Source organism: Apostichopus japonicus, chromosome 18 (genome assembly GCF_037975245.1).
Source record: "Apostichopus japonicus isolate 1M-3 chromosome 18, ASM3797524v1, whole genome shotgun sequence".
NCBI classification, from domain to species: domain Eukaryota; kingdom Metazoa; phylum Echinodermata; class Holothuroidea; order Aspidochirotida; family Stichopodidae; genus Apostichopus; species Apostichopus japonicus.
In genome coordinates this window covers 1,137,686-1,152,742 of record NC_092578.1, presented here as the reverse complement: position 1 = coordinate 1,152,742, position 15,057 = coordinate 1,137,686, and the positions used below count along the sequence as shown (strand labels likewise).

Sequence of the window (15,057 nt, the reverse complement as noted above, 5' to 3'; positions counted from 1 at the left end):
AAGCATGTATTGCGTACAATAATCAAAGTGACGTCACGACTGGACTGACTCAGCTGCTAAAAATGGATCTATTCTCTCATTGGGAAAAAACCCAATCAGTTTTAACATTTGAATATAGAACGAACAAAACTAAAAGGCGTATGGACGGTATGGTTATATAGCATTTGTAAACGACTTCGTTTTTGGGACTATTTCGGGCAGTAAGGTGTAAATCAACGATGATTTAATCAAGGGCAAACGCAGTGACTGTAGCTAACGAAAAGGTGCTAAAGTAAATTAAAAGAGAGAAAAAAGAAAACAAAAAGGGAAAACAGAAGAGGGGAATTAGTTATATATCCATCGGCAGAGAGTCCATGGTATGCAGTTATTCCTGCTTGATTAATAACACCAAAGGTATTGTATTTAGCCAAGTAGAATGAATATATTTAGTTTTATGGATGGACTGAAGAGTTCCGGTACAAATGATGCATGACTTTAAACTTCGGGCCCATAAAGATGATGATTATTAGCATATAGTTTTGTACTGGTTTGTGCAATACCTGGATATGAAATAGTGATGATTTTGACTCCACAACTTCTTTTACCAAAATAAAGCTTGCTTCATCGAACTTAACACCCCCACCACCCACCCCCTACCCAACCATTTACAAACATTTTGTTTATGTTACATGTTCTAAAAGAGAAAATCAAAGATTGAAACATAAAATAGTATTGATGCATGTACCAGTGTTAAATATATACACATGTCATATTTGGGGAAATGCTTGCGGATTGATTTTCCATACCGTCTTTTTCTGCCCATATAGTGCTACCATTCATTCCGGTTTGAGAGATGTGGCAATTTTAATATATATAATTTTAATATAAATTTTTAACACACAATGCTGAAGACTGGAGCAAATCTAAATATGAAATCATCGGACTCACCGATATGCTTCAATTTTAATGTTTCATCCTTCTTTATTGTTGTACAATTATTCCCCGGAATGGGAATGGGGTTTAAAAATACTGACCGTTCAAGTCATGGAATTTGATTAAGACATTACTGTTTATGTCAATGGGTCTAAGAATTGGCAAGAACTACAATAACAATGAAACCATTGTATTTTTTCTTAAGAAAGAACAAGACCTTAAATAAAAGTAGTCAAAATATTCCACTACGGGTGATCAACATTGTTCCTCTTTTCACGAGGTAAAAAGACTTCCAATCATGCATAACATAAATTCCACTATTCAAGTTATGAGCACCAAGGTGCGTAGGAACCGGGGGGCTGGGGGGCGCCAGCCCCCCAGTGAAAAATATGGGGGGGCGGAAGTATCATTCCGCCCCCCGCTCCGCAAGTCAGAAAACCCCTTTTTCATTTCCAAATGAGAAAAAAAATCTCATTTGGAGCACCAAATTGCATTTAAGGCCAGGTGAAAATGCAAAATTCTTTACAAACGAGCTATGTGCTATCATACAAGACCTTGAGATAGCACATCCCAATGCCTTCATGGTAATTGATGGCGACTTCAATCATTGTAGTTTGAAGAGGAACAATACTAACTATTATCAACACGTACAATGCCCAACACGAGATGCCGCAATCCTGGACCTCTGTTATTCAAACGTGAAGGGGGCTTACACAGCTAAACCGATTACCAAATTGGGAAGATCTGATCATGACATGATCCTGTTGCAACCAGCGTACCGACCTATTGTTCAGAGACAGAAACCAAAGCTACTTACCGTCAAACAATGGAGCCCCGCGGCCATCGAGGATCTACAAGCTTCGCTGGACCTCACTGATTGGGACGTATTCATTGACGCTTCAGAGGACATCGACGAGCTCACCCAAACAATTACGGATTACGTTAATTTCTGTGTTGACTGTACGGTGTCGGATAAACAGATCAAGGTGTATGCCAACAACAAGCCCTGGATTACCAAGGAGGTTAAAAAGATCATCAACAAAAAGAAGAAGATTTTCGGGCAAAACAACCGAGATGAGCTGAGGGCTGTGCAAAAAGAACTTGACAGGGCAATAAAGAAAGGAAAGGACTTATACAAGTGTAAAATAGACAGTCACTTTACTGGAAATAATATGAAAGAGGTTTGGGCGGGTATACGACTGATGAGTTGCTACATGAAAGACAATAGATCGACTGATAAACTCCCAAACACTTCCCGTGAATATGCAAATGAGCTTAATGTTTTTTACAATCGGTTTGATCACCTAGATTTTTCACATGGGATTGGTGAGTTACGGGAAATGTTATCTATGCAGTCGTATCCTGAGCAGTTTTTAACTGTTACTGCACATGAAGTGCGTGTTGAATTTTCTAAACTAAACGTATCAAAAGCAGCTGGCCCAGATGGATTACTACCCCGTGTTCTTGGGGCGGGAATGCGAGAAAGGAAGATCAGAACCGTATAGACTCTTTAATCCGTCAGGCGGGCCGCATAATTGGCAACAGCCAACCCTCTTACTCATCATGTTATACCCATCTACTCCAACAGAAATTAGACAAGATTTTAAAGGATGCCGACCACCCACTGCATGGACAATTTCAGAATGCAGTGATTCCTCGTAGCGGGAGGATGAGGCTGCCGACAGCCAAAACCAATCGTCACCTCTCCTCATTCGTCCCACAGTGCATCAGAATCCATAATCAAAATTACAATCGCTAGTGTTCTTGCCCTCTGGTTACACCTTCACTGTTTTTGTCATACTTAGTCTTGCCATTGTTGGACTTTGTAATTTTATTGTCTTATTGTTTTATGTGAGTCATTTTCCATGTGCTGTATTTTAATGTTATATCCATCTTATTCTGTACATCGAGCATTTAATTACCCGAAATGGGTTAAATAAAGTGAATCTTATCTTAACTTATCAAAATGAAGTGGGAGTTGAAGTGTGCTATATTGCACCAAATTGCATCTGAGGCCACCTGGAAATGCAAAAAAAATCCAAAGGAATTAGACCCCTCCCCCAGGCCGGCCATCAGTCTTCAGCCCCCCACTCAAAAGTACCTTCCTACGCCACTGATGAGCACGATATTTTACTCCACGGAACCCAGATCCCGTCTCTCTTAAATCTGGATGTCGGCTTCAACAACACTATTGCCACACCCATGCTTGACAAAATACTGGATCCGTCCTTGACACTCTTACAGTATTTATACCGGTCCGACTCAACTAATATTTTACCCTTATTAATCCTTTTTACTTTATCAATTGATGTTTGGGTGTGAAAAGTGACAATTTCCAACCAAAATCCCATCCACCATTTAATTATTGCTTCACGGTTTCACTTACTTTGAATGTTTCCAACGGCCATGTAAAATACTGTATTTGCCTCCTAATAAGTTACCGCTCCTTCTTCCTCCCTCCCTCATACCCGACCCGCTACTCTCATCTGTGCTTGTGCTGCAGGAGTTTCACGCGACTCTATGCGCCACATAACAGCCTATACAATCCATGCAAGGTACCATATCACAGTTAGAATATAGGGAACATCCGTCTGAAAGGTTAACAATTGTGAGTCGAGAAAAACCCCTCAAAACTTCAAATGTACATGTATACGGAATTGACGTTCGTTTTGGCATGTTTGCAGTTATCATCATTAGTTTTATGCTCGGATGATGAAATAAACTATTGATGTTAAAACAAAATCAGAAGAACTGAAGGTGTTTTCATACATTTGAAATTCGAATTTGAAATTCGTGGTGAGACAGGAAGATTCCGCAGCGAGAGCTGGCAGATGGGCCTGGGGATTAATACGAAACCGGCTCCTTTCTTAAAATCTAAACGGATATGGGAGTCTGTTAATTTGTTAGCACGATAACCAACTTCTCTGAAATATACTGGTGGGTATAGGACACATCAATTGAGGTGTAGGTTATCTATCAGGCTCTAGCGACTTTGGAAAGTGACGAATTAAGTCTGTGTGTAAGTCAATGAATATTTAACGGTATTATCTGTGGTACGATTCTAGTATCCGTTCGCTACGGATAAGGTATAAATGCGGGCACCATACACGGTCTTTTCAGGTATCGTTTACTCATTGTAAAACTTCAATTGACTTACATACTCAAATTAATGTCATGGTCCCTTATGCCTTGTAGAAGTTTTCATTGTGTAAAAGCTATCATTGACAGGACAAATGATCGTGTGGCTATCCTTGGTATCATCCATTTTCAGTGCCATGAGCATGTAGACTTTTACCAAACGTTTTGCCACTTCTAGATAATCCTCTTTACTCACTCAAAAATAAACATATTTCTTACGCGGCTCTTTAAAGCCCGGAAGAGGAGGTTAAAATTAACTCCATTCCCCGACCTTTTGGCTCCACTTATACTTCCATTCATGCACATCGACAGGCGAGTCATGAAAAAAGGCGCAGATCCAGGGGATGGGATGTATACACCCCTTTTGAACCTTATGTTTAATTTTTCTGAGGTAGAATGTTCCCAGACCCTCCCTCCCATATCGACTCGTTTCACAGCACCCAGAGCACCACCCCCTCGTTTTTGGGTTTCGATGATAATCATAACTATATATGCATTCATATAGGCGGAGAGAGTGTGTATGTGTGCGTGTGGGGCGTGTGTGTATGTGTGTGACCCCTCGCTTGTAAACACGATATCTCAAGAAGGGAAGTTTGGACCAATCTAATATTTGGTGTATATGAGTACCACATTGAGTAGATGAACCCTATTGTTTTTTATTCCTGTGAAGGTCACCAAAGGTCAGTTAGAGGCCAAAAACCGAAATAATAAAGCAAGCAATAACTCCCATTGACAGGGTCCGACATGGTTGATATTTTGGGAGTAGTTGTGAATGGGGTAAGGGATCGTTTCCAAACATAACGGTCATGTGATCCAAGATCAACAAAGGTCAATCAGGGGTCAAAAACTATAGTATTTTTGCAATAACTTGAGAACAAAATGTCCGTCAAGGTTGGGAGTTACGCTATTGTAATCCAGTAGTGGACCCGCGTCTAGGTGACCTTTGAACTCAGGTTGACCTCCGGTGATCTTTATTAGTTTTTTTGGTTATTTGAATTTTCGTGGCCATAATCGGATCTCAAAGGTACTTTCCGATCAAAATTGTCCATGGGTTGACCCCCGTGCGACCTTCGTGTCCGAAGTTATCAGAGTTCAATTCTTTTGTTTTTTTAATAAGTACAGTTAGGATGGTCGTACATATGTTGCTTTTTGGAATCAGCGTTTCAAACTACATCTGACCGCGAGGTCATAAGGTCAAAGGTCAAATCTTGAAAAATATGCTCATTTTAGGAGATACGGGGAAAAACAAAAAATGTTTGTCAATATTTTGATATATGATAGAGCTCTTTGTGCTATATAGAGGAAACCAACTCCCGCTTCAATCGAACACCAAGTTCTCAAATTATGAGGGGCCAAAGGTTGGTTTTGATAACTTTCTAGCAATAACATTATGTGTGTACATTGTATCATAAATAAAAATTAGGACAGAGTGCACATTATCAAGAGGAACATTTATGATAAAAACTATCAGGTCATCCAAGGTCATTCAAGGTTGCTGATGTGCCAAAAACTGCCAACTTATGTTAATTTTTGCAACAACTTCTAGTCACGAAGTCTGACATGGCTGGTATATTAGGACAAAATTTAGGAAGAGTTTTACATTTGTAGTACCAGATAAACGAACAAAATAAAACGAAACAGTTGATGAAAGTCATAGTAATGTATATTCAAACGTTTTCGAAGATTTCACATCTTCCTCGTCAGGAAATAGATAATAAAATAATCTCTTATGTATAGTGCATGCGAAAGTTGTAGTATTAATGATGACTATGTATGTTCAAAGATATAGGAGGTTCTAAAATAAGTTGAGAATAAATGACGATCCATGTTGAAATAGTTGATTGTTTAAAACGGGTTTAAGTTTCTTGATGTACAGTGCCTCCTTAATTTCAATTTCAAAGAATTTCTTTGAAATTAAAATTAAGGAGGCACTGTACATCAAGAAACTTAAACCCGTTTTAAACAATCAACTATTTCAACATGGATCGTCATTTATTCTCAACTTATTTTAGAACCTCCTATATCTTTGAACATACATAGTCATCATTAATACTACAACTTTCGCATGCACTATACATAAGAGATTATTTTATTATCTATTTCCTGACGAGGAAGATGTGAAATCTTCGAAAACGTTTGAATATACATTACTATGACTTTCATCAACTGTTTCGTTTTATTTTGTTCGTTTATCTGGTACTACATATTAGGACAAGTTGTGAATGAAGTAGGGGCACATTTTCCAAAATAACTGTGATGTAATCCAAGGTCAACAAACGTCATTCATGGGTCAAAATTAGTTTTTTTCTCAATAACTTTTAAAACTACCACTGACAGGGTCCGACATGGTTGATATTTTGGGACTAGTTGTGAATGGGGTAAGGAATCGTTTCCAAGCATAACGGTAATATGATCCAAGGTCAACAAAGGTCAATTAGGGGCCAAAAAAATAGTATTTTGGCAATAACTTGAGAACCAAATGTCCATCAAGGTTGGGAGTTACGCTATTGTAATCCAATAGTCGACCTGCATTTGGGTGACCTTTGAACTCAAGTGCCATGATATGTAACGATGGAAATCGTGGATACCTCTAATACTTGGTGTGTGGATTCATAACATTGAGTACAAGACCCCTCTAGTTTTTGATGGAGGTGTGTATTGCCACGTACAGTAGACTGACCTGTGTTATCATGCAATAGTGTTACTGTAACAGCTAGTTCTGGTGTTTATTAACAAGCAGAAGTCTAGTGCATTGAAGCCATCAAAACCTCAATGCATTTTGCATTCTGGTTAAAACTTTGAATCGGTCTCTGAAAACGCCAGATCTGATTTGAGTTGGTGTTAACATATTGAAAAATATGTTCCAACCCTTTTTCCCCCCAATTTTCCCGAGATACGAAAACACCATGGGTGGATTGACATACACGCTATATGGTCCATGCCACCTTATAAGTTCATTGATGAAGGACGCCACCAATAAGTTCCCACATTCAAAAACAGTGAATGAATGAATTGAATTGAGCAAATCAAAATAAAAGCGCAGGTGTAACCTGTTTGTGTGCGACCACGCACAGTGTATTGTGCACCTTACATGATAGTATGTAGTAGCAGCATGCACTGTTAAGTGTTATATTAGACGTACTTCTTGCTGTATCGGTAACACGACACATACAACAAAATTGCAACATTTTCAAGGATACCTCGGAATAAATACGATTTCACAATGGAGTAGAAGAGCTGGAAAGAAATGGCTTCGGGTTTTCTCTTTCTTACCCGCCTTGTAGCCCTTCTTACCCTTGTCACTGGTAGTCCATATGGGAACGTAGGTGAGTTAATTAGTACTATTACTGATACAGTAATAGCCTAACTGAACGGATTTTATAGCATCGAGCCACCTGTAAATTTGTGGCTAGGCCTTGCAGTTAGGCCGTAGATTGGTTGGTGAACCGTTACCATTGTTCACAATGATATGGCCCTCCAAATATTTATACCATCTTGATTGTCTGATTTTTTAATGTCTTTTGGGCTACTGGAATAGTCAATAGCCGGAATAGATCCACCCTAACACCTTTTTAACAATAACCAGCATAGGCGGAGGACCTAGACCAATACTATACTTACTATTACTAGTATGGGCCTACAATAGGGTGAATCAAGTTAATCCATAGGTTCTCAAGCCTTGCCATTGTGGGATTAACTTTGATTTAGTAATACGTTTGTGGTATTGATCCACAGCCATAATAATAGTAAACTACTTACTGCAGCATGTTAGACATGTCTTTCTAATGTAGATCGTATATTCAAACAGAGGAAATGTAGAAAATGTCTATAACTGTAGAAAACATAGCATGAAGCACACCAGAAGGCAGAGATACTTTTAATAAAGCTGGTGAATATATAATATGTATATATTTCTCCGATTCTACCCTAACTTAGTTTTGAACTAAATTACGTTTCAGTGGTTTTTCTAATAAGATTTAGCCTGTAGTAGGTTACCTTGGCATATTGATATAGGCCTAGGCCCTATGCAATATAAGGGATAGGCTACTGTAGTCCTTTGCCAGTATTGAATCTGATAAATTAATGCCCGAAAGATGTTGAAAAATAGGAAAAACTCATTGAGTACATGTTTATCTAAAACACTCTGGATATTTGAAAATAAAAATTGAACACTCTCCTAATTTCTATTTTCATTAATTCCTATGTCCATTTTTGAAATCTTTCTGTTGTTTTGCCTGCTTTGATTATGGTTTAATTCTTTATTTGTGGGGTGGTGAATTCTAGCAAGAACTTCAAAATTCCCTTTACTTGTTGAGATGTTTTGTATGATGTTTTAAGGTACCATCACATTATAATCATTACCATTGCAAATGCAACTCAGTATTCAGAGCTTTGTATTGGCTAAACTATTATGATAACAGCACTGTCCTTCCTGGGAAACTAGTGTTTCTCTAACACCATTGTGGAAGCAACAGTTTGGCCTCCATCATACCGATCACCTAGTATTGACCGACCACTATATATTGACCGATCAACAAGTATTGACTGATCACCAAGAGTATTGACAGGTAACTGCTTGACTTGTTCAAGACTACTGTACCTTACAGTAGAGAAGACTACTCTGGGAATAATTTATCCAGTTCTTTTGTTAACACAAAATGCTATCCAAAAGGGACAAGTTGCTATACAAAATCAAATGTACAGTATAGCAGTTTTTGTACAAAGGAAAGGTAGTATGTTATAGCAAACACACTCCAGAACCTTCAGAGCTGCTACAAAAAATGTGAACACTTACAGAACTGTATTGCCCTTTACAAGTGATACTTTTTTGGGGCATTTAAATGTATAAAACTTTGTGTATTTTTAGTAAATATTTTGAGGATTTTGCTGGTTGGACATCACCAATAGAAAATTTGTAATCAAACTTTTAAATGTTATAGAGACATCAGTTGGCTTTCCAAAATTTATTTCTGTAGTATATCACAGACTGTGCCAGTGAGCCTGAAATTTTGGTCTAAAAAAGTGTCTGTAGATACATATAATTATATTTACATATGATTGCTGGTAACCTGCAGTATTGTTTAATATATAGAAACCAAATGTTCTGTGTGTCATCACACAAAGCAAGTTTCCTCATGATCAAAAGTTGTTTTTCTGCTTGAAAGGATGAAAGAAGGAAGGAGGATAAAACTGTATTTAGTTTTTTGTAACTGGTATATATGTGGCATTTCTGTTGGTGATTGAGAGGAAATTCAGTTTATCTATACAAATGAAAACATTTCAAGTAGTAGCTCGCTAAAGTGGCACTCAGTAAAGTCATTGAGTTAACAATCAGCCTTTGAATTAGACATTTAAACTCACTGATTGATTTATTTCATTCTTCTGATCCAAACAACTCTTATCAAAGCTTTCAATCAGACTGCTATTTAGAGAAAGTATAAATTACCAGACCCGTCATTCTCTTGCCTTTGCTTTTAAAACCAATCGTCTTCATTTCACCTGAAAGGAATCTGAAGGGAACGTTTGCGTGGTAAAGTTATAATTTATAAATTGATATTGTTGACATGAGGTACAGTGCAAAGAGACATTACAAATTCTGTGCACTTTTGGATTCATTAAACCTTACAGTACAAGTCATAAATTCTTATGTTCAAAATAACAGAATTAGAAGTGTGCTCATAGTTTGTATACCCTTTCAAGGTAATCCTGTGAGGAAATCTACTGTTCTTTAAGTTTGAAAATATTTGGTTTTCTCAATGTTCGTAGATAGAATATGGGATGGTGAGAGGGAATATTGTCGTGGGGAAGCAGGGGAGGGATTGGAGGGTGTGCATTTATTTCCAATACAAAATTCATACATATATTCAAGTATCTAAGTTATGCATATTTATAATATTGTCCCTCACGTACCTGTTTCCCGCAGTAGTAGCAGTCCCTCTCTACGAAAACGAGTATCAGTATTTTGAATATAAACATCCTCGAAGAGGGTTCGATAAAATAGATATACTTTTTTATGGGAGATGCTGTTATTTGGGGTTTGAGATATCAAAGAGAGAATTAATCTTTCGAGACATTACTTACGACTCCCGTCCACAAAATTCGACGGACTCGGGTGATCTCAGTCTTAGTAAAGTTGTCAAACAAAGACAGTATAGAACTTTACAGTATATATGGAAAACATTAAAGCTGAACTCTGTGTTGAGTTGTAGTTTTGTGTCATTTCAGCCAAAATTAACACATTAGTTGATTAACAATTTACAATTTACACATTAACAATTGAAGCTAACTTTGAAATTGGTATGATTACAATGTTTTGTAGGGGATTTTAAAATATTCTTAAGGAGAAAGATATATAGATATTAATTGGCTTAATACTGTTCAATTATGTTGCTAGTTTGTTTGATAATTTAGTTAACATAAAATCCTTTTAGGAGTTGGAATGAACATTATACCAACCAAATAGCTTGCCGTTACTACAAACTGTTTCTTATTGGTTAACCAGTGTTTCGGTAGGTGGAATGGAAGTACCCACCAAATAGCTTGCCATTACTCCAAACTGTTTCTTATGGTTAACCAGCGTTCTGGTAGGTGGAATGGAAGTAAGTACCCACCAAATTGCTTACCGTTACTACAAACTGTTTCTTATTGGTTAACCAGTGGTCCAGATAATTTGTATTTTGTAAATGAACACTTTTCCTTGAAGACTTATATATCATGGTACCAGTATTTAGTCTATTACCAGTGTACTGTAAGTATCCTGATAAACCTTACTTACAGTTTATATACATGTTAGTCTTGAACATTTAGGTCTTACAAAGTAAATTCTGCTCTGCCATTTACATAAGGTGCTATTTTATACTGTAGTTTTCAATTTAATAATGTCAAACACAAAACTAGAAACTCTTGAAAAACTCTTGAAATGAAACTTATTTATATACTATAATAGTGAAGGTAATGAATTGCATATGATGGTATTTAGTCTTACATATAGTAGCCTATTGAAACTATCAAAATCAACACAGAAATCTTCTCTGAGGAAATTCCACTTGTTTCAAGGACAACTTACATTCAATGTTGCTCTTGGATGCAATACCTATCTACTTCACCCCCACCCCCAATCCCACCCCCCACTCACCCATCTTCCCCTCTCCACAGTATACCGTTAATTGTGTGACAATTTAATTTACATTCATTACTGTACTTGACCTTGTATCATCAGATTTAGCATCAATTGCTAGCCTTTCTTTTATGCTATAATGCATTTGATACTCTCCCTTAAATAGAAACCTGCTGGTATAATTGTTAAGTACTGTACTGTCACTGTGCTGTAGTTACAGTAGAACTTCTTAGTAGCAGGTGTTACTGCATGAAATTGAGTGATCTTGGTCTTCATGGATTATATATGAATAAAAGATGGAAGCATAACCCAAGCCCTTTGTATGAAAATGAGAAATTAGTGATGTACAAAAACATAATTGGAAGTACTATCATTCAAGTCTGTTGTATGAATATGAAAAACTAGCGATTTCCTGATATTCAACAATTAAATTGACTTACATTACAGTGGTTTAATTATTCATTGTTCTACTCACCCTCCCTTCCCTTCCTCCCTCCTCTCCCCCCCCTTTCCTCCCCCAATCCACAATGTATCAGATTCACTGTTACGGTAGCCATTACAAGAACACAGGACTGGAGTCTGTATACTGTACATTACGGCCAAGTACTGTAGAGCTACTGTAATGTCAGTGTTAATACATCTGCTTCTGACCACTGGTCTAAGCATCAAGGAAACTGCATTACTCTACGTAATTAATGTTAGGAAAGACACTTTCATCAACTGCCTTGTGCCTGCTGCCTGAAGTGATATAATTTAACTCGGCAAGGCTGTGCAGCGAAGACACGTACAGTAGAACTTAATACACATATATGACTATCATCAGTTGTGCACGAATTGATAATCTGGGTTTCCATGGTAACTGTAAAAGCATCCTGAGATTGTGACGGAAGTGTTTCTTTTCTTCCGGTTCTTTATTAGGGAGATATTATATTTTGGTTATTGTGCAAACAGGCAAACATTAGAAGGAAGGAATTTGTTTTCAAAACATTTGAAGTTAAATCCCTCTGTTTTATTGTGTTCTTTTTTGGTTTGTTTGTTATTTGTTTTTGGTCAATGTAATAAACTGTCCTTTATAAATTTCAAAATGGTTGGGGAGCATAATGTGGCTTTAATGGGTCATGTACTGTTATGTAGAAATTTGTAGTTTGATATTTGTTTTTTTAGAATTGAATAATCTTTGCATGTTTAGTAAAAATTCGATACCGATACCTGTTACAATATATCTTTGTACTTTCTGGTTGCATAATTTTATATTTTGCTTAGAATAGATTTCATTATGATTGGTTTGGTATACTAGTATATGTATTTTTTCCAACTCACTATATTATATATAAAGAATTTTTTTTTTTGGAAGGAGTAAAAGGATATCTGCATGACCTTATTTTTATTTTTAATACAAACTCTGTTATAACTTAATGTTACGTAATGTAAGAGATACAGTAAGTATAATGCTGAAAATGTTTGACATTCAAGGCAATGCAATTACCAATTCATTTTGTAAATATCAATGTTGACATTGTTACTGTACAAGAACCTAAGATATGGATATGTAGAAGATGCATATATGATATGTAGGGTTTGGTAATCAATTGAGAAGTAACATATATATTTAGGTATTTTTAGTTCTGTTGTTCAGTGGACGGCAAACTGTAGGTCCAAGACCATTGATCCTCAGTGAGGACCGAACCAGGATCCACCGAGACCTCCCCCCACCCATTCAACATCGATGTTTGCAATGCATGAAAGCTTCTGTACCATGGACTTGATGTTCGAAAAACTCAGAATATTGTAGATCAATTTTCGTACTCATTTTGCGACCCTCTTTTGGTTCACCCCCATACTTTAGCTTAAAAATGTTGTTGCTGTAGTTTACTGCGCTCCAGTCTTGGCTCTGCTATACATTTCCCATCTACCTACGTAGCCTATTAACTGTTTACATTTGCAATGCTGAGGAGGGGAAAAGGCGAGGGAGGGGGGGGGGGTGAGGGATAGGTGGATGGGAATGTGCATGATTTAAGAAAAGAGACAGGTAAGTAGAGTGGTTGGTTTAAAACACTCAGCAAGTTTTGCAGCAAGTTTTGAGGTGTTCAGAGTAATCTCAACTTCTTTGTACTCATTCATTTCTTGGTATCTGATTGAAAGCAGCATGAGTCATCATTAATTATCTGTCATACATTTGAATCTTTGTTCTCTTTTCAGGTTGTCACTTCAGTCCAGTGTGTAAATCAGATGAAATTTGTGCAGATGGTAAGTCAGTTACCACTTGAAAGAAAATTCTCCTCCTCCCCACATGACATGATGTCCTCTTAATTCTCTTTGATACATCTTGACTTTTGAGAAATTTAATTGTAACGATCTCTCATCAAGATGTGATTATAAAATCGTCAGCGATAAGCTAATTAAAAAAAGGAAGACAAAGAAAACATGATGGTACAGTAGTAGTCTAGTAGAGCCCTTTGTCTTTTTGAACAAAACCAGCCAAAATGCTGAGGTGTTTAGCAGCCAATTATTTTAAAGCTACGATTTCACCCGGTTTGTGGTCTTAGTTGATCGATGATGTGGAGTTGGATATTGCATTCATAGTGTGGAAACGCTTGGTTACGGATCGTATGCAACGAAGGGCCTGAAATTTGCATATATCAGTTACCAGTGGTATTAGTAAACTGATTCAGGTATAAAAATATCATTTATCTGTCAATACTACAGCAGGAGTAGTTGAATGAGCGAAGAACCCCTGTACAGATTTTAGAGTAGATAGAAATGTAATTAGAGAGAAAAGAGACAAGTTTGTGACAAGTTGGCAAGCTGGAGGATTGGGGACACTGTGGCTGGGCAGAGGAGGATGGGAGAGGGGATTATTGCACCCCCAGGGGTTATTGCACCCCCATAAGGTTATTGCACCACCAGGGGATACACGGATCCCAGGTTAAGAACTACGTCCTTAAACTGTGGCCCGCTTCAAGGAGGATTCTTCAGCATACTGTATGGCATGGAAAGAATCAGTGATCGAAGATTGGCCAAACTATGTAGCCAAAACTTCATGTGTGTGACCAATTTCTTTGTCCAAGCAGACGAATTCTGTCAATGGGATTACCTTCAGTTCACACAAAGAAACAAATGAAGGACAGTTTTAATACAGTGAGACTTCTTCAATTCCTCCTGATATATCCTAATTAAGTAGGTTTTAGTGGTATTTGATAAGGACTACTAAGGGGAGAACTCGTTGATCAACTCTTCACGTCTGTGTCGAGTCTCAAAGGTCAGATTCAGATTGTTGAAGATGTGAATGACGTCAGTAATTAAAAGTCAATTCACCTTTGGAACTGTGTGGGTGAAGCACGTTTAACAGTGGATGCAGAAGTACCGTTGACCTTAGCATTATAAAGATTACAAACAACTACCTGCTGTACTTCAACTGACTAGGGACTAGTGTGAGAAGGGCATCAACAATAATTCTTGGGCAAACAGAATATTGCATTGTTGCATGAAATATTTGTATATGTCAGTTTTTCACTGAAATTCTGTTTTTGACACAGGAAGGAATTTTATAGGACCTACAGTAACTAACATAACTAATATAAATGTCCAGTCCATATGTGAATGTATTTCGATTTGTGGTATGTACATATTAGGAATTAATGTTCTCGGTTGCAAGTGTTTATTCCGCACTTACTGTAGTCACTGGTGCTTTAGGCAAGAAGTAACAGATATGTGTGTTGGTGTGTGTTTGTGTGAGCGATGAGGGGTTGTAAATACAATAACTCAGAAAGTACATATGCTAGTTGAACTTCATACTGCTTAGTATTGTATGTGGATACACCTATAAGATCAAAGGTCAGTCATTCAAGAAAGTTCTAAGTTTGAAAAACCTTGTAAACTGATAAATACCA

General features: G+C 37.3%; 1 protein-coding gene across 1 annotated transcript in view; it reads left to right on the top strand.

Moving 5' to 3' along the window:
* The first annotated feature begins 7,098 nt into the window (after positions 1-7,098).
* The window catches only part of LOC139958331 (receptor-type tyrosine-protein phosphatase-like N), a 136,453-nt gene continuing 128,494 nt past the window's right edge, over positions 7,099-15,057 (top strand). The window contains exons 1-2 of the mRNA XM_071955319.1: positions 7,099-7,376; positions 13,367-13,414. Of these exons, the coding sequence (XP_071811420.1) occupies positions 7,298-7,376; positions 13,367-13,414 (127 nt within the window). The 5' untranslated portion in view covers positions 7,099-7,297. The remainder of the gene's footprint in view (positions 7,377-13,366; positions 13,415-15,057) is intronic.